The following is a 26,356-nucleotide window of genomic DNA, read 5'->3' on the forward strand; positions in this document are numbered from 1 at the left end:
CACAGATTCAGCTAGTCTTTTAAACACTCTAGGGTGAATCTCATCATACCATTTCCATTGAATTCACTTATTCAAATACTGGTTAGCCAATTCTTTTATCCCATACCCTCTGGTAAAAATTTATTTTCTTTAATAGCTGGTCAACTAACCTCTTTGGCTAAAGCAAAAGAAGCCTTTTCTGTATCATCTACTATCTGCTCTCCTATCCCGCTAAGTAACAGCAGTATAAAAATGCAGAGGAAGTTACTTTAATGACAATCTTTTTGTTGTCTTTTATACTGTTACGTGCCTTAGCCTTTCTGACGTCCTGTTCGATGACTCTGCTGTTCCCTTCTACTCACTTCCAGTCATGGGGTTTTGATTCCACATTTTGTACAATTCCTTTTCACTTTTCAGGATGTTAAAGAAACTTGATGCTGCTGTATTATTTCTTTATTCTACTTCTGCTTCAGGAGAATTTTCTGTTCTACCTTAAGCACAGTCGATACAAGATTTGTTGCACTCCTTTTGTCCCTAAAATTTCTTTCCAAGAGATTCTACTTACCATTCTCTGAACTCATTGAAGTCTGTCCTCTCTGAAATCCATTATCCTATTTCTACTGCTCTCAGTCCTCCCTTTTCACAGTGAATATTTTGTGTTAATTAAATTTTTAAGCAATGCCTCTCTTAGTCAAAATCAAATGTAAAGTAACCACTTCCCTCTTAACTTTCTCCATCTTGTGGGTTGACTTTGGCCAGTAGCTAAGCAGCCACACAGTCACTATCTGTCCCCCCATTGGGATGAAGAAGAGAATAGGAAGAGCAAAAGTGAAAAACCCTCATGGGTTGAGATAAATGCAGTTTAGTAAGGGAAGGAAGGAGGGAAAAAAACAAGTGATGCAAAGGCAATTACTTTCCACCTCCCACAAGCAGCCCAGGCAGTCTCCAAGCAACAGTTATTTTGGAAGGAAAAAACTCCCCAGTTTTTATTTCTGAGCATGATGTTATATGATATAGAATATCCCTTTGGCCAGTTTGGGTCAGCTGTCTCAGCTGTATTGCCCACCCTCAGCCTATTCATTGGGAAACCAGAATAGCAAAGAGAGAAAGCCTTGAGGCTGTGCAAACACTGTTCAGCAACAGCCAAAACATTGGTGTGTTTTAGTAACAAATCCAAAACACAGCACCATATGGGATCCTATGAAGAAAGTTAACTCCATCCCAGCCAGACCCAGTACAATGTTTTGAAATAAGTAAATGTTCTCAACATTGTCAAGAACTTTATAAACCATTGATCCTCTCACATATTGATATGCTAACAGATACTGAGATAATGAAAGCTCTCCAATACCATCAGATGAAGACTTCTGTTAGTTGCTCAAAAAAGCTTCTCATAATTTTCTAGAGAAATAGTCTCTACTAGATCCATGAAAGGACACAATCTAATACCTTTTTTCTCTTTAAAGTTCCCTCAGAACTTTCCACAGGTCTCTCTCTTATCTCTGTCTTGTCTGTAGAACAAGTATTTATGAGAAATCATTCAGAAGCTCAGACGTGGAGGTGCATATAAATGGCAGAAACCACAGAACATCTTCAAAGATCTTTTGAAATACTAACACAGGGACACAGTAGATCATGGCTACCAGTAACACATACAGAGTTTAACAACTTGCAGTTGAGAGTAATAATAAAACAGGGGTTCTCTTCTCCAAAGATAATATTCCTGTCACTTCAGCTAAGGGCAACTGTATGATAGAACTTCACATTACTATTATGTAGCACACAGGCTCAGATCTAAAATACTCCTGCCTGTCTCATTCTGAGATTCCACCCTTGAATTTCCATTTGAAGCTTTCAGACCAGACCAGGCTTGAAAAAGTCCTGCTCAACTGTCTTTGATTTCAGCACTGAGCTGCTGTTCTCAGAGCCAGTCTATCTGCATTTCAGCCACAGTAGAAATCAGCCCTAAGTCCTTTCATGGATCTGGAGATGAGAAGTGAGGTTTATTGAGCAGAAATGCATGTGTGCATGTCTGTCTGTCAATCCCCTTAACAATCTGGAATGCTTCACTAAGCTTAATTGATTTTGAAAAAAAAGGTGAGGGTTTCTTCAGGTTTGTACAAGCTGTATGGAAAAAGGCATGGGGGAATAGGAGAAAGGCACTAGCAATGCCCTCCTGAACATCTGAGGAAGAAGTCCAGTCTTGTTAGAAGTTTCTTCTCACCCTTGACACAGAAATCAATGAGAAAGCAGTTCTGTTGCTCTGAAATTATTAGTTATTTCACTGAACCCTGCAAATAAAAAAAGTCACAAGAACGAAGCCATAGCCAAGCAACAAAGCATAAGGATTAAAAATTGGAATAGTACTCAATTTACAAAAAAGAACAAAAAAATTATTGATTGTAGTAGAAGTGGAGACATTAATAAACACTTCACAAATCACCATACCAGTCTTTTTGTCAGTAGGTTTAGTAAATGACAGATTTATAATTTTATTGTGTACTTCATTATGATTTTGTTAAACATCACACTTTTATATGGGCCTAAAGTCTGTTTCTCTTCTCCTTCACTTTCATTTTCACTTCAGAAAAAGAAAAAGGGAAGTGTGGAGGGAAAATTAAATTACTACTGCATAAACAAATAAATAAACATCTTTTTAATGCAACACATATTTAAGTTCAAACATTGAATTCCAGACTGAGCACTTGGGTAGGGTCTTACAGAAGCTAACGTTCACCAAGCACAACCCCAGTGTCTTTAGCATCCCTGGAACAAAACCTGTGCAAGGCGATGGCGTTCTGCTACTTCTTCTTAAAGGATGTCAAACACCTTTTCAAATAGCTTTTTAGTATAGCAAGACTCTATATGTAGTACCTCTTACAGTTTAAAGCTGCAGTTCTTTCCTTCGCATTGTTTTTGCATTGGCAAATAACATCCATGATGTGAATACTGACAAGGCAGAGACCAGCTTTTTGGCCTCAGTAAAACAAAGTATTTTCACTAAGAAATAAAATTCTGGTCTGACTGATTTAATTTTATCTATTCTTCTGAATGCCTGTATTATAATTTAAATTTCATAAGTATTTTATTTTTTTACAGCAACAGAAACTCTGGTGTTTGTTTCCAACTAAAAGAGGAGCATTATGTGTGTATTGTGATCATTGCATTTGAGTATCAGTCAGGAATTTTGTTTGCTGGACTTACTTCTAGTTGGCATAAGTTGGGTTTTTAAGATATGCATCGTATGGACAGTCTTCATCTCCAGAAGTCAGAACATTTTGCTCTGGAGTGAGTCAACAGGCAGTGTCAGACACTACAATACTGGCTCTTTTACTCAGAATCAAAACTTTTTGGTGTATAAAGGAGCTTGATTATATTTCATACAAATGTCAAAGAGTGAATGGAAAAAAATCCCTTTGTCTTGTTCATGGGCTACACAGTGACATTGGTAGATACTTTTCAGGTTACCATAATTTTTCTAATAAAAATCAAACTGTAGTAAGTTAAGATGAAATCTCACTTACCTGTAAAGTGCTGAAAGTGGCCGCTTGTTGCCAGGTTTTGGTCTGTATGGTTTTGGTTCTCCTGCCATGTTGATATCTGAAAACAAACATTTTATATTAGTAAGCAAAATCCCTGGAAGTTAGAGTGAGTTTAGAAAGGCACCTTCAAGACACTGAAATTGAGTAATAGAGAGTGAAAATGGACAGCATACCTAAAACATGTATCTAGTTTTTACCACTTCTGAATTGATGCTATAAAACTTTCCTAAAAATTCTTACCATAATGCATGAGGATTTAGGCAAAATGTCAGATATTGGTAACTGATATTTTTTAAACATATATGACTTTCCACTCAGGAAGCTGAAGCCAATAATGTATTTCTATTGCAGAAGGAGACTTGAATGGTAACTTAGACGTAGAGACAAACTATGATCACAAGTCAAATTCTGTTGTGGAGGGCTATAATGGTTCTGAAGAGTTCCCATTTAAGATCTAGAGAAATGCACACTGAACTTTAACTGCCACTTCACTATCCACTCCAAAAGAGAGTATTCAAAAGCAAATGAGAGTATCTATTTCCTACCTCAAATACATTTTTCTTTTTGATTCTGAGTATAAAACCACACTGGCTTTAAAAATTGTATGGAGAAAGAGAAAATCTGGGTTTGCACATACTTTATCTTAGGCAGGCACTTATAATTCTCAATAACACCAGAAACTTTGTGCACACTTTTTAAAATTTAAAAATATGTGAAGTTTATATAGACATTAGTCTTGCTGGTTCTCAAATTACTCTGTTCTTTTGAATCATACTCAAAGACATATCAGGAAATACATGTCCACCATTTTGATTGCTTGTAACAGTTACCCATGGAGAAAGAAGCACAGACCCTTCTGTAGAGAATACCTTGCTCGAGCCTAGGAAGCTGTCTATATAAACACAAACCTATATTAAGAAGCTCCCCTCCTCTGACTGAATGTTGCAAAGTCGACATTACAACAAAGCACATTGATAAAGTAAAAGTTCTGATTAGGAAACAAATTTCCTGCAATCTAAGTGATGCTACAGCTAAATCTCTCCTCAGTTTCACTAATATACAAAAGAGTAACATTCAACAAAATCATCAGAGTTATTTCAGTGTAAATTTGCTGTCACAGAACAATGTATCCCATTTACAGTGGAATCACCTGATGATCAAGACTTTCAAGGAAGCACATGTTCTTGGTAAGGTCTATGTTTAACCTTAAATTGAGTGTAGTGGAGGGAAAAGAGAAGTAGAAAGCTGAGGTATAGAATGAGGAAACATCACTGCCCAGTCCAGTGATGCTAAAAGCCCAGACATTTTTATTTAAGCTATTCTTGACTTCAAAAGCTGCAGTAAAAGCCTGAGACTTACTGGCTGGATACTTTTATTTCACACAAAATGGAAAAAATAATCCATCTGACTTTTTTTTACAATCAGAAACATTGAAAATGTGCGTCCCTCCAATTTTTTGACAGAAAATATTTTTCCATTGGAAATTTCATAATTCAAACATATAAAATAATTTAAAACATAATTTCAATTTAATTTTAATATTTTGAGCTAAACCAACATTTATTTAAAATTACAAAAGGTCCTGAAATGAAAAGTCTTTGTGCAGAAATATTTCATATAAAATACACTTTTTGGTAAAATTTTCTCCATATAAAGCATTTTGGAATTAAATCTGGTTGTAGTTCCTTTTGTAGGAGCTGTATTACTCTTAAATCATAATTTTCCATAAAATATTAAGTTTCTTGTTTTACTTATCTCTCTGAAGTTGGATGAATATTGGAGACAGTTTTCATACCTTCTTGAAATTCTTTCCTGCTTTTAATTTTAAGCAAGTGCTGTATTAAATATATATTCATCTTCCTCTTCCATGATTGTTAAAAATGCAGCTATGATTCCCTAATTTAAAGAAATATAAATTCTACTAATGTTGACCCAACAGAGTAAACGTCAAGCATTTCTGAAAGCCACTGAGGAATTTTGATAGCTGTGCTGCATTTCCATTGGTTCCTGGAAATAACAGAATTGGAACGAAATTTTTATCCTGTGACCTTTATGATAATTAGACCTTTCCACACTGTTTTAATATGTCAGCTTTAAGGTCATTGACTATATTGACTTTCACCATCTCCTACTACAACTAGGTCAGATTTCAGGAAAATAAAGTACAATTATACTCTGTTCTTGGGAAATACCTGAGGCTGTGTGATTCATCTTCACGTATTTTTCATGTCTCTGATCTGCTTCTCTTTCAGAGCTACAGCCCAGATCACTGTTCTTAGGCACATGAACATTAAAGGACTTCTTTAAAAACTTTTTCACATCCTTCCAGAACAGGTCAGTACTATCTTGATGATTATTCTTGTAGACCTACATTTGCAGCTCTACAACACCCACTTTTAACAAAGACAAGTAGCGTAGAAGACTAAGGGCTGTTTGTTATGTGTTCCCTTTATTTTAATCAAATACTGCCAGAAAGGTAGCACTGTAAGAAAACACAGCTGTAAAGCTGTTCAGAATCAGTTAAGAGTTCCTCGCACTTAAATAGCTCTCTAAATGTACTAGCAGAAAACAGTGAACTATGTTATACCAACAGTAATAACCAGAATTTCTCTTTAACACAGGAAATAGTTCATAGAAAAGCTGTGCACAGGGGGCTTTTCTGTTAATATGAAAGTGATTGAATAGCACTGCAACTCCCTAAGCACCTTGTAGTAAGTTAAGAATGGATATAGGAAATGGTTTGAAAAGTTAGAACAGATTTTCACCCCATTATTTTTCAACACTATCTACTCCAACCTCAATTTTCTAACTAAGATTAGAAGTGAACTTGTCAACGTTTCACAGGATAGATTATTTCTAGCCCAACTGGAAATCTTGTGAGATAACTTGTTCTCTTGCTTCATCCATCATTAGTTTCACAGCAGACATTTACATCTACTAGGTCATAAACTGTGTGTCAAATAAATTTGTTGGCTGCAGCACAGAGATTTACCTGCACTAATGATTCCACCCCAAGGAATGCAGAGAGATACCACTCCTTATTCTGTAAAATTAGCTACTGCACTTGTAGATGAATATGAACCAGACAACTTGACAAAGGACACAGACATTCACATTGTTTCTATATGGGAATGGAGCAGCCCAGGGACTCTCACATTATTTTCTCTGATCATGTACTATAAACGTTCAGTTAGACATGAACATTAAGATAAATTCAACATTGAAATTCAAAACATTAAGGAATCACTATGAATAGGAAAGTGACTGTGCAGACAACAGCACATTGTAATGCAGCAACCTGCTCTCTCTGTGTTTTCAGAATCAAACCAGATTACTTTCTTTATTAAAAGAAATGCATCTTTAGTTCTATCTATTCCTGTTAGCACAGCAGAGGTTAGTTAAGGTATGAGATCTAGATATTATTCAAGGTTGCGTGTCATCAGTAGAATATATCCAATTTCGAACATGGTATTTTTATTTCTAATTATACTGAAAAATGCATAGCAATTAATGAGAAAAAAAAAGACTTAAAAAAAAAGAATATGCAAACCATTTAGGGAGAGCAGCAATTGTATTCAGTGGCTCCATAAATTTGTCTGAAAAAGCAACTCAACACAGCATGATCTACCTTTCTCCTATCACAATTTCCTACTACTGCCTGCCTACCTCCTCTAAGCAGTATAGTAATGATGAAGGACACTCTGGTGCATAAACCTTCCATTTTTGGAGAGGCAGTACCAGCTAGTCTTGAGGCTTTGCTCATAGGTTCGCTGCCAAAGCAATCTGATAATCCGGTCCTGAAGACAACAGTTACCTTTAAACAAGCTTTTTAAGTGTAAGCAATGATACCTAAAGAGTATTTTTACCCTAGAAGTGTTTCAGTACTTCTCAGTATATCTGCTCTTCAGATTCTTTATAAAGTTTTACTGAAAAAAAAAAACCAAACCAAACCCAAAACCAATCAATCATTTTGGCTCACAAAAATAAATGCCGTAAACTAGAAGCTTCAACAGGCACTAGCTCAACCCATGAAAGCTGGGACTTCAAGGCTTTCTGCTGCAGATCCAGGACCTGTGTCTCAGGCTTCATCTATATTATAAAATTACATAGTGCCCTTCCCAGACACTAGTACTCAGTTGTCTCTTGTATTAACTTGTTAGAGTGGGTCCTGGCTTGACTTTTAACCCCAGTTAACTAGTATTCTCCCATGCAATTTCTAGCCATAGGTAGAGAATTGACATGAGCTAGGGACATTGCAAATTGGCATTTTAGTTGTGGCCACTCTGCTTTGCAGGGTGAGACCCAGTGGAAAAGAACAGTTCCAAGTACCTATAATTAAGTATTGCTGATGTGGCCTCTGAGTGTGGGCTCCATGTCAGAAAGACTGGGAACCCAGACCTGGAGCTAAGAAAACTCTAAGGGCCTTTGTAGCTCAACAGCTATTTTCCTAAGACATGTTTCATCAGATGTTCTTCCACCCATTCTTGTGAATGGTTGCAGAAACTGAGACATTCTTTGAAAAATCCCACAGCTGCTTGACTTAAAATTTTGGATGAAAAAGGGTGTCATTGTGTACTTCCAGACCAGCTCTGCTTTAGACTAACCTTTAATGGAAGAAATGGTAATTAAAATTAAAATACAGAGAAAGAATTCACACGATGAATGTATGATGTGTCAATCCAGACAGAGATACGGATATAGGGAGATCAGGATGCATATTCTTCCTTTTCAGATGACCTAAAGTATATGGGACAGAATAGGAAGACCAAGAAGTAGATGCAATTTAGAGAAAGCCTCATGTGATTTATAGCATAAGTGGACACCAGCAAATCTAAAGCTAATCTATCTTTCTTTTATACTCTTCCATCTACCAGTCCTATAAATCTCCCTGCTGTGTACTAAAGGAATTTTAATGAAGCCATATGACATTTTTTTACATCATAGACTTCCTTTTTTCTTTATATGTTACATTAATTACATGTCAACCCCTCCCTTTTCCCCGTCTCAAGCATTGAAATGTGAAAAAAGTGGAGAGGAAAGGACAGTTCTCAGCTCTGTTCAATTCCGTGCCCAAATTGCACAGCTGTAAAGAAGAAAGTTCCCAGAAAATTGAACACAAACTCAAATTAACTTTCAAGGCTAGTAAAATATTAAATGAAGGTCTGGGTCACACATTTTCTTTTTCCATAATGGTATTAAAAATAATTTGCTTGTGGGGCTCTCAGCTGCATTTGGATTTTCTCTTAGCATTGAAGTAATTGGAAGCCTTTTTTTTGTACAAAGATGACAGCTATTGTTAATGCTTCATACAGAAAGAGACGCTTGTTGAATAGTATATGAAATTGCTTTGTTCAACCATCTTCGTTCATTAAATACTGCTAAAATGAAATGAGGCTATAGGATTATATAAGCTATCATTCTTAACACCATTCAGTAACAGAAGTGTGAGGCGTTGTCTTGCTGGAAAGTCTCTTTCTGGTCCCCAGTGAACTGGGTTAGTGTGAGGACAGGCAACAGCTAAAAGGGGAAATCCTGTCCTGTCTATACACCCATCACAAATCGTTCCTTCAGGGTCCTGGAGACAGCGGTCTCTCCCTTAGCTGCTGACATGCTTCACAGCTGACATGGAGCATTGGCCTGCCTTGGTTTTTGTCTGCTTGCTGCCATCCCTACACCTCCCACCCCAAGTAAGGGCACAGTCACCTGGCAGACCTTCCTGGCCCCTTTGGGTGTGCAACCAGAAGCGATCCATGGCCTGCCCATCCTGCCCGGGGAAGAGGAGAATGCCAATTTTGTGGCCTCTTGAAGACTGCCCGTGGATTCTGCTGAGATTGTAGAGGCTGTGGCTGAGACCTCCCAAACTGCTTCTCTCCTGGCGCTTGAATCCCTGCAGATCACTCTGGGGGATGGCTGGAGTATGGGGCTGCAGGGGAAGGGACATCATGGAGAAAAGGACATGTCTTGTGAAGCCCTGTTGGTGGCAATCCTCCCCACTCCTCCCCCTCAGCAGCGGACTTGAGGGTTTTTCTACAGGAAAATCCACACTGCTGTCTTGCAGGTGGAAGAGACTCAGACTCAGCTACACGGGACCACGTGGCCACAACCACTTATGTGCAGACCAACTGTAAGAGCTGCGGGAGTTTGGGTGTTAACTGTGGAAACCCCTAGTTCAGGTTATGCCGTGGCAGCCATGAAGCTGGTTGTCATACAAGCACTTCACCCCACCAGAGCCAAACTATAGATGCAAGCAAGTGTAATCTTCCTCTAAGAAGATCCTTTTAATTTAGTCAAGTTTTCAACTGCTCTGTTTGCTACCCAGAGAACAAGATATCTACCTGACAAGTACTTTTTAACACATGGACCAGATAATTCTTCACATGCAGAACATTAACATTGCCACGAGGATATAGGAAACCAATGGAAAAGTACATCAGGTACTTTCTGCTACCTTCAGGAAAAGAAGACAACTGTTTTAATGTAAGTTTAGCCAGCCCAAAAAAAAAAGGTCAAGGAGCCAGGACTCTCATATGATCCCTGTCCTTGCTCTCACTGTGCCTTCTCATTGCTGCTATTAATGGGAAACAGAAGTGGTCCTTGAGTTACAGCTTTTTTTCAGACAGTGAGGTGCGCAAGGAACACTGTTCATTCTTTGCCTCCCCTTGATCACAATAAAGATGCTGTTTACAAAAAGAAAATACAGCACCTGTCTTCTTTCAGATCAAGCATAGTCATTACAGGGCAGCAGCCAACAAACTCTCTACTGCTTTTCTTTGGTAACAAAAGATAGTTATTACCATGAGACTCAGACAAAGCTTAATGTTGACTAGATGTCTGAGTTTCTCAGCATTGCAATTAGCCTCAAGCAGCAACATTAAACAGTGTAGTGGGGATACAGTATGAAAGTCCCTCATCTACCTCTTTCAGATTTCAATATGATTTATTCTAGGGAACATGCCCTGAACCTCAGTAATTTTCAAATCTTCCTCAAAATACATTTTTTTTTCTCTCTTCTAATACTTGGATACTTTCTTTGCCCCACAGCCTTTTATCTAACTCTCCTACTAATGTTAGCTTCATGCTCCAAGCAATAGTTTTTCATGACAATTGAAATCTGTAGTGTACAAAAGAGTTCACTATCCCCATTGCCCCAATCCCTTTGTCTTTCTCACTATTCTTCCTGCAAATAGTCAGCTTTATTAATGCAAACACAAAGTATTTTTCCTAAAATAACAATCACAATAACAATATTTTGCCAAAAATTACCAACATTCTTTTATCTGCATTTGTTAACCATATTTCTTGGACATTCCAACAAAATTTGCTTACATTTGAAGCGCTTGTCCTCATAATTTTGAAAAGTGAATGTTCCCAAGGCTTTCTGGGTGGCACAAGCAGAATGGCTTCCACAGAAATGCTTTCCAATGCACAGCTCATTCTGCACATCGCAACAGCCCTGAGGTCTGTCCTGGTTTGGGCAGGAGGGCCCAGCAGCCCAAGGGCCACGGGACAGAGGCACCAGGGGACAACGGGGGCAGAGGATGTGGATGGGAACAATGTGGGGCAGAGGATGTGGATGGGCACCTTCAAGGTGCTGTTAGGTGGGAGGGTAAAATGTGTTTCTCTGAAAGGTTGGCTACTGTACCTGCTTCTGCCCCTGGGGTTTGTTGGCATAAGAGTCATTGCTGAGGCGTAGGTACATTTTTGATACCCTAAACTTTGCTGTCAAAACTTTGAAAGGTAGGTCTGACCTTGAGGGTATTCCCACAAGCTAAAGTCTTTCATCCTGGCTGACAATAGATCAGAGAGGAATCACGCTGTGGATTTCGTAGAGTCTTGAAAAATGCTGTCCACAGATCACAGGAGGCTGGTGGGGGAGACAGGAATGGACCTCTGCAGCCCCAAGTGCACTTCCACTGCTTTCCACTACTATTCCTCTCCAAAACACACCTGATTTTATCCTCATTCTTTGTCCTGAAACCCTTCCTCTCTTCTTCACTGTTCTTCTCTTTGCAGTGATCTAAGCTTTCATCTTGGCCCTACCTCACTTTGAAAAGTTCCCTGCCCCAAACAACTATTCTTAATTACTTCCAGATGTTCCATTTTATTTTCTATATACCCTCTTTCTGCACACAATTTTCATGTTCCAGGTTTATCTTGTTTAGGGGATATATAGAGGATGTTCTTTTCAAGCTCCAAATACACTTTGGAATTGCATAGCACAAGTTTTATAGCATTTTCCTTGAGATACAGTAATTTTTTCAGTACCAACTTTATGAAAATTTCTGTCCCAAATTATAGACTCATAGAATCATAGAATGGTTAGGGTTGGAAGGGACCTTTAAACATCATGTAGTCCAACCTCCCCTGCCAATGGGCAGGAACATCTTTCACTAGATTGCTCAAAGTCCTGTCCAACCTGACTGTGAACACTTCCAATGATGGGGCATCCATGACTTCTCTGGGCAATCTGGTCCAGTGTCTCACCATCCTCATTGTAAAAAAATTTTTACTTATATCCAATATATCACATATTAGGGTTCTCAAAAGTTTTGTCTTTGTAACACAACCGTTATAAAACATATGACGGACAGCCACAGAATTAGCTCATATGTTTTCATGTAAAAACTTTAAATATTCCCTTAACGCTATCACAGTTTTAGTATTATAAAATAATATAGCAGTAGTATAAAGGAAAATTCCCTGTGACACTCACTAACCTAAAGTTTACCATTTTTATTAACAGGTCAGGGTTGGGTTGAATAAAATGACAGCGGAAGCGGAGATAATGCCACTGAAATTTGGCACATGGGAGGAAACATTATTGCGGAGGTGATTTACAAGCAAATGATAAGCCAAATCCAATATTTCTGTATTAGCAACGCTTAGGTTCTATCCATGTACTGACTCTCTTTCATTGCCAGTCCATGAAGTTCCCCAGTGGATTCAATTTGACAACCAAACTACAACAGTGTAGAAGCCTATTGCAAAAGCAGGACATATAATAATTGGAAATACTGACGAGCTTCAAAATGAATGATATGCAGTGTTATTTTATTCCGGTCTCTGGCATTTATGCAAGGAAAATATAAAAATAGTTGATAGGAATAGAGAAAATGCGATATCTTGTCAGACTGATGGTTCATATACTGTAGTTTTCTGCCTCCAGCTGCCCCAGATGCTTTGGAAGGAGACGCAAGAACCTCAGACTAGTTAGAATCAAGATTATTTTCCCCTCAGTCTCTTATCATCTCAGCATGATTCTCCTCCTAAAATGCTAAGTAGTTTAGGATTACTTTAAGTCCTAAAGCATGATGTTTTATCTTTCCTCCTATATTGATTTTGTTAGTACTTAACTGGTACTAACTGGAACTGGAAATAACTATAACTTCAAATAGCCTTGCTAACTATGTAAATATCCAATTACTCTGTTATTCTTACTAATATAGAATTATTAAAGTTGGAAAAGACCCTTAAGATCATCGAGTCCAACCGTTAACCTAGCACTGCCAAGTCCACCACTAAACCATGTCCTCGAGTACCAAGTCTACCCTTCTTTTAAATACCTCCAGGGATGGAGACTCAACCACTTCCCTGGGCAGCCTGTTCCAATCCCTGACTACCCTTTCTGTGAAGAAGTTTTTCCTAATATCCAACCTAAACTTCCCCTGGTGCAGCTTGAGTCCGTTTCCTCTCGTCCTATCGCTTGTTACTAGGGAGAAGAGACCGACCCCCACCTCGCGACAACCTCCTTTCAGGTAGTTGTAGAGAGCAATAAGGTCTCCCCTCAGCCTTCTCTTCTCCAGCTCCCTCAGCCACTCCTCATAAGACTTGTGCTCTAGACCCAATATATCATATTGGTGTATTTTTTTAACAAAAAAAATGTGTTTCTCAACAAGAAGTGAGCTCTGGTTTGGCCTTATAATCCCCCCACCCTTCATCCCCTCAAACCCTTTTTCAACCACTATTCATTTTACCCATCAGTATTAACAAAAATCATAGAAGTCATGTCAGAAACCCTTTCTCTAAACATAAAACATCATCCTTCTCTCCGCAATTTATTGGACTTCTGCTGTTTACTTCTGTAGTTTTATGTTTGGTCTTGCACGCAGGTATACTTTATATGCTGCTTCAGAGGTTCTCTCACAAGTGGTTTAAGGTGTACTAAATATTATTAATGACATTAATTTGCATATATCATGAATCAATAACAGGAAACATTGTAATAGGTTACTAAAAATCATATTAGGAAATAAAGTAATTATTCTGACACTCATTAAATTGAGTCTGAATATCAAAAGTACTACCAAAAAGACCATATGACATATTCCAATTTAATTTAAAAAAAGTAAAAGTATAAATTACCATGCATATTAATACACAGTGCTAGTGAAACTTTCAAATTGGTCATTCACCACCCTCTTACGTTAACCGGATCCACATTCTTCTATGCTTCCCAGTAATGTTTTCTGTATACATTAGCTTTGCCATACAAACGATAGATCTCTAGTACCCACAAAGAAAATATGCCATTTTGGCTCAGAGACCATAGGAAACAAGAACTCTGCTCTGAGTTAATTCTTTTCCCTTGAAATCTGTGGGACCATGAGATTTCCAATTGATTTCTTCAGAATGTGATTATTTTGAGCAAACCACGCAAAAACACACAGCACAAAGGTTTGTAAAAAGGCTTCGGAAACTAATCTCTACTGTGGCTGGCATAAGAAATATATAGAACTAGACAAGACAGTAAACACCCGTTGGACATTCTCTTCCTCTAAGGCTTTTCAGGCTTATATCAGATTCCTGTAAGGAGTCCAAAATCCTTATTTTTCTGTCGAGTCTCATTGGAAGCCATAGTGTTTCTTCCACAACTTGGTCATGAAGTTAAAACAGACATATCCTCCACCCTACAGCCCCAAGATTAAAATTTTCACCCAGGTGGCTAACCCCTACCCAAGGTTCCTGCATTTTTCTCTTCCCTCATATATTTGTACATGTATGCTTGTGTGTGAAAATATTCACAATACAAGCATGTATATTCAACTGGAACAATTTTTGTTAAGTTTTACAATTCACCTTTATCACACAGTTTCTGAAAATAAAAGGTTGCAAAGGAACACTAAGGAATATTGAATTTCTGAATCTAGAATTAAATTATTGCTGTTGAAGTGCTGGAGTCAATTGCTTTAATATAGTAAACAAAACATTCCTTAGTCCCAGGAATGTCATATCTGAAATTGTTATCTATCATTATTGTTAAGGGAAGACTGGTGCCATAGACCTATCTTAAACCTCAGTACCTGCAGCTTTTAGAGCTGTTAGATTCTTTCTTTCTTTTTCTGTTTTCTTTTTCCTTGTTTCTTTTTTTTTGGGCCTTTTTTTCTTTTTCTTTTTTTTTTTTTCTCTTCTTCCCAGTGCAATGAGAAATTCCAGTGGCTGATCAAATGAAAGAGCTCTCTAAGCTCACCTGGAAACATTAATCTTCTGGACATACTGCATAAACCACTAATCTCATGCCTGTCACTTAAAATGAGGAAGGGAGTACAAGGAAAGATGCAGGCAGACTTTTTAAAGCCTTATTATTTTAATTCATTTTAAGTCTAAAAGAAGATCCCTAAATCTTGCATTGCAACAAACAAAAATGGCCAGAGGAAAACACTGGGCTGAATGATCCCTCTGAATAAAAATGAATGTGATTCAACACAACATTGCTTCAGCACATTGTCTCCTAATCTTTTGATTCTTAATATTCAGCTCCTTATCAGACAATGCTGTTAATATCATGACAAATTTTTTGTTTGAAAGCAGAGCCAGAGATACAGCTAAACCCTAAAAATATTTAAGTTGGCCTGATATATATTGGCCCAACAGTCTACAGCTAGCTGTGCATACCTTCACTCTGCTGTAACCTCAACCTTACAATCCTTTCCCATAATGCCTGATACTACTTATCAATCTTATAAGCAATGATAATTCCATACTTAAAAATATTTGTACCTATTTTCCAAGCAATTAGGCCAGAATGGAAAAGCAGTGCTCATGTAAGAAAGGAGACAACTTTGAACGAGAGTTTCAAAAGCTCTCAGTGTTAGTGTAACCTTCCATTTAAGTCTGTGGTAAAGTCAGATTTAGGTCAGTGTTGTTACTTTTCACTCTTCAATCATACACTGTATAATAATCAGAAGACTTGTCTTTTTCTTTTTTTTTTTTTTTTTTAACTTACTGAGGTGGAATCTAGTAAACTCCAATAAGAAAGAAGAACATTGTGGCCTTTTACATTTACTTCTTGATCATTCACATGGTCACTGTCAATCTGAATTGCTTTATTTTAGGGAAAAGGAAAAAGTACATCCAGCAACAAAGCCTCCCAGGGATTCAGGATGTCACGGCCTGTAGTGGAGGTGTTCCAAAAGTGACAATGGGAAATTCCAGCTGATTGTGTGACGTTTGCAGGTGCATTTATGGAAAAAGTGTTATACAGAGAACGGCTTTCTGCTTGAGCGCGTGGCATTGCATTATCTGTACTGTCCAGTCAATGTACTGCATGCAGGACTGCATTGCTGTCTTAGCAGCAGCTACCCCCCATTCCCAGCTCATTTTCCTTTTATACAGTGATCCACACAGAAATGAAAATAACATTGGGAAACAATAAACTGTAGTAAATGCTTTCGTTACATCACTTTATGCCATTCACTAGGATACTGAGTTACCACCAAAGTGGCTCCAGGATTAATAATGACAATTAACTCTTTTTGTGTGCATATTGTGTTCTTTATTTTGGTGTTATCCCCCAGAAGCCTTTTTTTCACACTTTAAAGAATTCTAAAGGCTGAGATTAATAGAAAAAGTCATGAACCAAAACATGGAAATGCTTCTCAGTTTCAGCTCGTATAAGTGGATGCCAGCCAAGATCAATCATCAGTTACCTGCTAGAAATCCAGTGCTCACTTCAAGATATTCCCAAGTTCTCATGTGGGAGGGATGCATCACTATTTGGAGTGGATTCATGTTTTCTTTCAGCACAGTTATTCATTTAGGTTTGTCTGGAAATAGAGGCTGTTCTAACTGTTCTGTTTGCAGCAAGTAACCCAGAAAGGTCCATCTTTGTTTTACTTATATTCAAATAATTTAATATTTGATACCTCTCCTAAATGAAAAGAGTGCTCAAACCTACTGCGCTTATGAGATCACAGCTCCCCAAATCCTACTCAGACATTGAAAGTCTATAAATCCCTCTCTCCAAGATGTGCAAAATAAACATGCCCACAAGTTATTATGTAGAATAATTAATGTATGGCTGTACTCTCTAAATTAAAAATTGTGTGTTTTGTTTCTCTGATATGTGTTGCAGTTTTGGTAAGGTGGGTAATACAGTTGAGTATGAAGGACTATCCTCAAAGGAAAACAAAATCCACTTGCAGATAACAGTGGCTCAGTTTTCGGTTCAACAGGTTCTTCAGGATACGCTACCTCTGGTGACACATGCTGACAAGGAAGGTCATGATGGATGATGCACAGCACATTTTTTTCTGCTAGGATGATAGCCAAAACTGAAATGGTACTGCTGCCATGGCAGAACAACAAGCGAGGGCAGGCGCGGTAGGGATTAGTACTGTCATTGACATACATAGACTTCAGCTGTCAGAGAGGGAGGGATAGAGCCTGTTGTATAGTAGACAGGGAACAGCAGGGCAAGTGAATTAAGACCAGCCCATTAAGAACATAAATACTCCACTCAGGTCTCATAATGTTCATAAACAGGGTACATCCTGCTTTAGTTGTGCCTTTCTCCGTACCTCTGATTGCTTCACAGGCAGCTCACATATGAGTCTGTGGGTTGCCTGTGAAAAATTTTCTGGCATGTGTGACAGCATATTACAGCAGTGCAGATGAAGAAATTATCTAGCATGGCACAGACATCCCCTAGGACTCTAAGGACGAAACTGAGGTCTTGATTTTCACAGAGGAGCATGATGAAGTTTTATAGTTCATGCATGTAATCTTGCATTTGCAAATATCTGAATGCATTTTTCATGCATTATCAAGAGAGCTAACTGTTGGAGCATTTGCATATGAAAAGCCTCCCCCATACACAGATTGCCAGGTTCCAAGTTTTTCTAATCTAGGAAAGGTTCTAGCTATCACATCTTTAGCTGAATTCAATTTTATTTAATTCTTTTTAAATTGAGATAAAAAGTAAAAAAAGCAATCAGCATATAAAAGCCATAAAGCACTGGAAAAGCTACCATGTTAGAGGTGTAAATACACTTAATGTACCAATATATCATAAATATTAACATTTTAAATTTTAAATCTGTATTTAGCAAAATTTTGCAGTTTTAGAGAATGCAGTATCTGCAGAATAGTATGGGATCTTTCACTACTCTCTGCTTTCACTGGTTCTACTTAAAAGTTAAGTATGAACATCTATTCTGATAGAGGATGATATTGGGAGAGAAGTGAATCACAAGTCTTTTGCTAATATAGTCACTTCTATAGTTCAGTCACTGGCATCCCAGCAATGAAAGGAATCTATCGAAAGGTCAAATATAAATTACATTTATGTGTCCCAGAAAATACACCTTGGCACAAATTTTTAAAGTTTAATATGTGACATACACAGTGGGTTGTTTTTTTTTTTTTTATAAAATAATATTTTATTTTACTGTTTACTAGGTATGTTTACTTACTTAATAAATTATTTCAACGGCTACTATTTTATCCAGCAATAGAAACTATACAAGAAACTTGCAGTGTTAAATCCCTGTGAACAGAAGTAGGAAGATAAAGATCCACGTTTCTGTCAAACAGGCAATGGGGAAGAAAGCATAGCCAAAAGACTGCATTTTGGAAAGAATTCTTTCAGTCATTAATCTAAGTATCAATTTATGTGCCAGTATTAAAAACCAAACAAACAACAAAACAAAACCATAGAACCAGCTGTATTTTGAGAACTCAGCTTTTATTTACTTTCAAAATTCAGGTGTTTCTCCCTTTCTTTCTCTTACACACATACCTGCAAAAGTCAACACCCTTCATTTCCTGTTTTATTCCCAAGAACAGGACTTGTTGTATGCCAATCACTTCTGAAAAATCAGTCTTTTCTCTTAGTGAGCTATGTAAAAGCTGACCTTTCTTACAGGCAATCCATATTGTGACGACTGAACACATTTGACATGCTGCACTGGAAACAGCCGTATCCGAGACTGTCATAAGCAAGGTTGTATTGGGCCACAAGCTTTCATATTTATTGTGCCACCTTGAAATACATGATGCCTCCTTGGTATGCACGAGACTCCACCTTTCACACCCCACACACATTTTGACATGCAAACACTTGAGCCACATGGACCTTTGACCATCCAGGAGCCGCCACCCGTCCCCCTGGGCTCACACACACCGCTAGGGTGTCCGCTGGGTCCAGCAGTATCATGCCATGTCACAGCAGGGTATAACGCACTGAGGAAATGCTGGTGTGTTCACAAAACCAGGAACATTTCATACAGGTTTCTCCAATGCTAACTGAAATATTGACTTATTGACGTTGTCACTGCATGACATGGTTCAGTAGTAAACCCAGTATTTTTCTTACAGATCAACAACTGCAGCAGCTTCCTTTTACTGAAATGGCCATACCTGAGTTACAATCCAAAACCAGATATGAAGTGGTAAGCTATTTTAAATTATAGCATCAAAATTTTCTCTCTACAACGAGGCTGTAACTTTGTCAAAACTAAAAATCCTTTTGGCAGTGTCACAGTTTCTATTTTCCCTATCAACTTCACCTACTGAGCAACCAAAAACTAAGATCTATAATTTAATTTGTTAAGCATGCACATCTCTAAACTAGTTACTCCAAAAGACAAATTGTCAAGCCATTAAAAAACAATAAGAAAAAAACACCATTTTGTCTTTTCCTTCACTCTCTCCTTTGTGGCTCCATATGAAATTGGAAAAATAATTTGCAAAATTCGGATATTGCAAATAAAATTGATTACTGTGCCCATCACTATATGATAGCACAGATACAGTCAACATAATTTTGTGAGAAATTCAAGGTGGCTTTTGTCCCTGGGGTGCATCTGCAGTGAGCCTGTGCTACCATGCAGGAGCTGAATAATCCAAACCCTGGGTAGAGAAGAAAGCCGACTAGCCAGGAGAGCTGTCTTAGCTCAATTTTGTGTCCACACCGGGAGTGAGAAGAGCATCTGTGGAGCTGCTCCTGCTGTCCATTTCTGAACATCATGGCACTTTTCTTCAGTTCTCTGGGATATATGAAATGTGTCATATGGCTTTATTCCTACAACCACGTTCGAGCATTTGACTGTATTAATGTATTTTGTGCTTTTGGATTTAGATTCTCCCACAGCAAGGGAGACGGAGCCAAAAACCAGATTTGCTTTCTTTCAGCTCTAACTCCGCTGAGAGAAAATGGATTATTGCTGCTACTTGAATTCTTTTTGGATTATGATTGAACTGAGAATAGCTTTCAGAAAAAAAGTCAAATCTGTAAACACTTTGGAAAGAAAATGGCAATTGTGATAAGGAGTTTAATGATTAATAATGAGGAGTCTATCTTTTTACACAGTTTCTTTAAATTTCTCATGTACATATAATTTCTTGAAACAGCATTTTGTGCTTTCTGTCATTTTAACTAGAACCCAAAGGAAGAGTTTGTTATCTTCCTTCTGGGAAGGTACTGAAGAAAAGCTCACTGCAGTTAAATACAGGTCTTTATTTGGATATCAAGACTCTTAACATATGACATATATGAGTCTTCCTGCCATTTTGAAAAAAAATTAGAAACAAGATAATAAACAGAAGGCCTTGTGAACATGAGATTAAAAAGGAAAAGTAGGGAACTGCTGGCTTACTCTTTCCCTTCTAATCATGAGCAGCCTGTTGCTGACAGTAATTATTTTCCTCAGCTTAACACCACTGGTGTCTAAATTCTGTCCTGAACATACTTTTACTTTATCTGTAGCCTTAGATAATAATTGTTAGCATGGTGATCAAAGGAAAGGACAGAGTCTTCCCAAATGGCACACTGAAAGTAACAGAAATCCCAAATTATAGGCGTGCATTTGAGAAATTACAGATATTAATACTGTAAATCTGAAGGGAGAATCTATTTGGCATAGGAAGTGGGGGCAGTGGAGCATGTTTAGTTCTACTAGAAACAGAATTAGTTCAAAAGAAGAGAACTTGTTCTTCATTTACTCCTAATATCTAAAATGCTTGTACCTGTGAAATTGAAGTTTAGCTACGAGAGTTTTGTTGTTGCTTGGTTTTATCAAGTTTAGGCATTTGTTCTTGTGTTAATACTTCTGCTTAAAGAAACGGTAATCAACTAAAGGATGACTGTGTGTAGCGTTGTAAAACTGACATAGAATTAAGAATATTGTTACTTTAACTACCAAGAAACAGGAAAAAAACCCCACCATATTGGTAACAAGATCTAAAAGCTGTAATAATGGTGGGAAGAGACAGAGGCAGTCAAGAAACAGAGGCAGTTCAAGTGCAAACTCATCCACTCTACTGTATGCACAAGGGAATAAATATGACAAAAATTATCCTATAAACTTTGCTGAAAAGTCCACATTTAGCTAGTCTTACATGATCTAAAATATTATCCTTCATGAACATAAAAATGGCCTTTTTGTGCTTTGCATATCTGTGGTCTTATCAAACACTTCAATAAACCAATTTGTGAGTACTATGCTAAATCACAAAGTAAGAATAATTATTCCTGTACACTACAATGATTACCTCTTTCTACCATCTCAGCAGTGGAAGAAAGTGGTGTATCAGGAAGAAAGGAAAATACAGTGAGTTATCATATATGCTCTAGAAACTCCATAACAGCAAACAGGAATGAGCAGTAAACAATCACAGAGGATGAGAAATACCACAAAAACAAAGAAAGGAATAATATATAAATATTTTTATTATTGAGCTATATCCAACTGTGTAAGTATTGAGCTATAAATAACCAACACAACCTCATGCTGTGATAAACTGCCGTTTCCTGCCAACCCCCTACAAAAAATCCTCAACAACATAGATACGAAAAACCATGTTTTAATTTGTCAACAAGTGTGGATTTTGCAGCTCTGAGCTTAGTGATCAGTACTACAATGTACTTGACTAGTGTCACTTTTTTCTAAATGTCACCTTTTCACACTTTGACACTGCACCCAGTCCTGTCAGTCCCCCTTACATCACATTCAGGATGAGCTCTGGGCATGTTCCTCCTGACTGCATGGATGCCCCTTGTGCTATGACTTAGCACATTTACTAGCTGATCTCCTTTTAGTACCCTGCAAGATAAAGCCACTGACATGCAAAAACCAAGCATGACTTACGTTCTCATAAGAGAAATGTCACAGATTATATATTGCCCTGTAATTTTCTGACAGTAAATGAATAATTACTTACTGCAATCTTGAACGTGTTACCACTGAAGATATGAAGATTTCAAAATAATTGCATAAACACATCCAATAATTGCATATTTTACTTTGTACATAACAATTATAACATTTACATTGTTATCTGGACCTTGTTTTTGTTTCTGGTTTTTTTCCAATTCTGCTTGAAAAATCTTTACATGTTAATTAATTTTCTGATGTTTAGTACCTGCCTTTGTACATATTTCACTAGTTATGAATGTAGCAGATTTATATCCATCTCTGATTCCTATTCAATATAAAGAAAAATAAAGTTAAGATGATGCAGAAAAACCATGTCTCTTGTCTCTCTAAAAATAGGTTCATCAGGGTGAACACTTACCTTCATCTATCACCTATATGGCCACCAGCAAAGTATGTAAATTTGGAATATGTAAGTGCTCTGACTATTTTTGCAGGAAATAATTATTTCAAAAAGATTTAAGATACAGGTAAGATCACAGAACCTAAAATAGGAGGTTTTGAGAAGGAAACAAGGGAAGGTCTGAGCTAATCCGTCTTCATGAGGATATTTAATGAAAGAGAGGACAACTGATCTACAGAGGACAGAGAATACCCAGATACCCTTGATGTACTTTAGATCATCTGTAACATGGTTGTAATATTGATACAACCTTGACTAAGAGGATGATAATTCTTTTGTCTGTTTACCATGTAAAGTGATGCTGAGCAAGAAGCAAACTGGAAGGAGAAAAATGAAACAAGAAAGAGGGCACAGCACGTGGAAACTCATAGACTGTGTCCTTGAGAAACCTTCTGTAAAAGAGAGAGAGAGAGGATGTGATCCTCCTTGGTAAAGGGATTATTTACTTTTTTCCAAAAAATGCAAATGGGATGAACTGTTCTTAGCAATAATAATTTAAAAACAGGTGTCTTATTTATACCACTTTTTTAATCTTAACCTGTTTTTTAATCTCTTCATCCCTGAATTCCTGCCCATAGCTATGGAATTAGGCAATTTCGTGTGTATTGCCAGAAACCATAACCCTCAAGAAAGAAGGAGCCAACAGACTTGGACTGTCAAGATTGTCCATATGAAAGGCTTAGACTAGTGAGTTCTCTTCTGTAATATTTATTGTTTGCATATTCAAGTTCTCCCCATTAACAGCAACAATTAATGGCAGAGTATAAATATAAAGTTTAAAGGATCCAAACTGTCATTTATTCCTATAACTTTAAAATACAAAATGGCTAAGTATTCAGGTTAATCTAAAACTAGCTATAGTGATGGCAGAAGTTGTAATGTAGGCAGAACCCAGCCTTTTAGCAATTGTATTACACAAAGCTCTTGCTGTTGCTACTACTAATTGAGTTGCTTTAGTTTACCAAAGGCAAACACTGAAAGAAATTTGTTATGGATAATGTAAGCTTGTTATGCTTACATATTAAAAATATACAGCGTTTTCAAAACCCGTAAGTCACTTAGAGCATTACTACTCCAGTACCTTTCTTCAGTACTGCCAGTTGCAAAGAACATCATAAAAGCAAATATCTGTAATTTTTTTCTTGAACTTGTTCTAATACAATTTTAAAACAAGAAAAAAAATTAAAGTAGTAGTAAGAATTCATCATAGTTGCAAAATCATGATGCTGACAAAAAGCCGAAACCAATCAACTGTATGAAGTGTTGGCTGGGAGAAATTTGAAACCATGTGAAAATGTTCTGTTGATAGATTCTGCCCTCAGGAAAACTTGATTTTGTAAAGTCACTGTAACTGAAGAGGATGGCAAACAATTTGCAGTATACCAGCAATCTACCCTTCTATTGCAAATAACCTGAAGAAAACCACATCACAGTTAATTTCTTAGTCAAAACCAGTTATATCTAATTTCAAATTTCTATCGTGGTAATTAATTAAAAATATTGCACTTTTATCTCTCAACACAAGTTGCTATGCCAAACGAGATATCTGCCTCCTGATCACAGAAATAACAATTGTATGGTATAGACAGGAAAAAGCTTTTGCATAGTTTGACTCCCATGCTGGTGTCAAATTGTATGACTAATGTAATGACTGTGTTATTTCTAAGCAATTTGGATCTCTGCTGGTAGGATTAAGCAAGCCAGAAGGAACTTCTGAGACCATCAACACAACATTGGCTAAAGGCAGAGCGCAGGGGAAAAGGAGAGATGTGATCTGTGGGATACAGGGGAGCCGCTGTCGACTCTCACCCGTGAACTGAGAACACCACTTCCCCCTCTCCCACTTGAGTTATGAAATGATGCATAGGTCTACTTTCTCATCCTTCTTCTTCCTCTTCCACATCTCTAATACTTCCTCATAGTGCAATGAGTTTCTCAAAGGAGGAATCAAATGGTCTCCCAAACCCAAGGACAGATGCATAGCAAATTCCTTGCCTCTGCTGCTACACCATCCCTGATTAAATTCATAGCTAACCCAGAGCACCCACCTGTAAACACTGGTGAAGTGTGTTTACACTTTACTCCTGAAATGGAGACTCCTTTACCTCAAACGGACTCCCCATGGAAACTGTCAGCATGCCCCAGAAAAACTTCTGTCCTCAGAACTTCACTGGAACTCCAGAGAGGGAGAATATTTGTTCAGAAAGAGCATCTGAGTGTATCCGCTTGGAGATCTGATAGAGGATTTTGTCTCCTGCACGGGGTGTGTTTATCATAGGTGGCTATGTTCAAACAGGAAAAATTGCATTACCCTGGAAGCACATGGCCTATGATAAACACCTTGTATGAGGATTCCGGTGATAAATACTGTCAGCACATATCTGCTACAAAGGGGATATCTCCTTAAGCCCCAGCTAGCAATCAGCTTAGTTCTGGTACAGAGGGATTAATATATTCACAGGATTTTGTACCAGCCAGTAAAACTAGAAATGGCACAAACTGGATAACAAATCAGCCACAAAACATGGATATATATATATCCATATATAGTTTCATTTATTTAAAGATGCATACAATAAAAAGAACATTTCTGATCTTTTGTATTAACATAAGCATGTGTTTTGCTTTTAAAAAAAGTCTACAATTTCATTTCTCAAAATCCATACAAACTTTTGGAAGTATGTAACCAAATTTTTTAGTAATCCACAGTGGTTATAGTCAAACTTCATTTGCATCTAACCTCTGAGGTGTCAATTTGTTGAACAGCCTAGTTTGGTGCTAACCAATTTAGCATTAAGCACTGTATATACAGATTTCAAGGTACGTCCCCAATAAGCTGCACCGATTTCATACTTAACAATTTTAAAAGATTAAGAACATTACCTATGATCATTTTTACAAGGAGACAAGGATTAAGCTGTTTTATGTGGGTTGTTTATCATCCAAATTAGCCTTTTGCTTTTTTGGCAAATGCTGACGGGTTTAGCATGCGAGCTTTGGTGACACTCATGAACTTCATCAGGGCCTGACAGTTTTAAGATCAGTCACAGAGACTTGTGTTCCTAAATCCAGGGGACTCACAGTTATATTTCAATGAGAAACTTAACAGCAACACTTATCAGGATCATGGTAAACACCAAAATTACATGTCTTAAAGGAGTTTAAAGTTTTTGAAGAAACATATTTCTTCTGTGCATGAGCAGAAGTAATATCTGGCAAAGGCCACATACATTCAGTTGTGATTAAAACATGCATCAAGCTAACTACTCTTTCACACAGGCACATCCCAAGTTTATCAATGTCCTTGTTTAATACTCTACTTTCCTGACTAGACTGATTCAATGATCAAAATAATTAACCAGCTTTGTGGCAAATCAAATTTATACAGCTGTGGAAATGAAACAGGAGTGAACTGCATGTATTCTTGGCTGGTCTTTTGTCATGGAACTGCAGTCTCATTTTTTATTTAAGGACCTTGCTAGTAGTTATACATCACAAGATAGGGCTGTGATTTTTGTGTCAAGGAAGAAAATAATGCTTGCTATGTACCACACCCGAACAATATCGGTGCACTGATAATGAAAGAAAGATGCCAGAAGGAGTAACTCACGTGTGTTGGTGAAATCAGGGAGCATTAATTAGACACACACTATTTAAGACTATGTAGCAGCCTAACATGCCATAAAATTAAGGGCATGATAAATAGCAGCTTGATTGCACATCAGGAAAAAACTGATGAAGTTATCCTCTGTAATTAATGAATCCCTTCAGAGTACAACTTTCTTAGGCCTTATAAATATCACCTGAATTACTGAAGTAGCTTTGAAATCGTTCCACTGGGGAAAGTAATTAAAATTGATGAAAGACATATAGGTGATATAGCTATCTTTAGTATTTCTGGGTTCATTGCAACCTGCTGAATTTCCAGCTGTTTGAGCTATATTTCAAATAGAGAATCCCTGGTTCTTGTAGGTAGAGCTGTGAGCTGAAGAGGAACATAG

General features: G+C 37.5%; 1 protein-coding gene across 1 annotated transcript in view; it reads right to left on the minus strand.

The window, feature by feature from the left end:
- RALYL (RALY RNA binding protein like) overlaps window positions 1-26,356 on the minus strand; it is a gene marked incomplete at its 3' end in the record, with an annotated part of 176,504 nt that overhangs the window by 52,857 nt on the left and 97,291 nt on the right. Inside the window, exon 2 of the mRNA XM_082315910.1 lies at window positions 3,504-3,579. Coding sequence (XP_082172036.1) covers window positions 3,504-3,579 — 76 coding nt within the window. The remainder of the gene's footprint in view (window positions 1-3,503; window positions 3,580-26,356) is intronic.

This window comes from Platalea leucorodia (assembly GCF_965183815.1).
Source record: "Platalea leucorodia genome assembly, chromosome: 1".
NCBI classification, from domain to species: Eukaryota; Metazoa; Chordata; class Aves; order Pelecaniformes; family Threskiornithidae; genus Platalea; species Platalea leucorodia.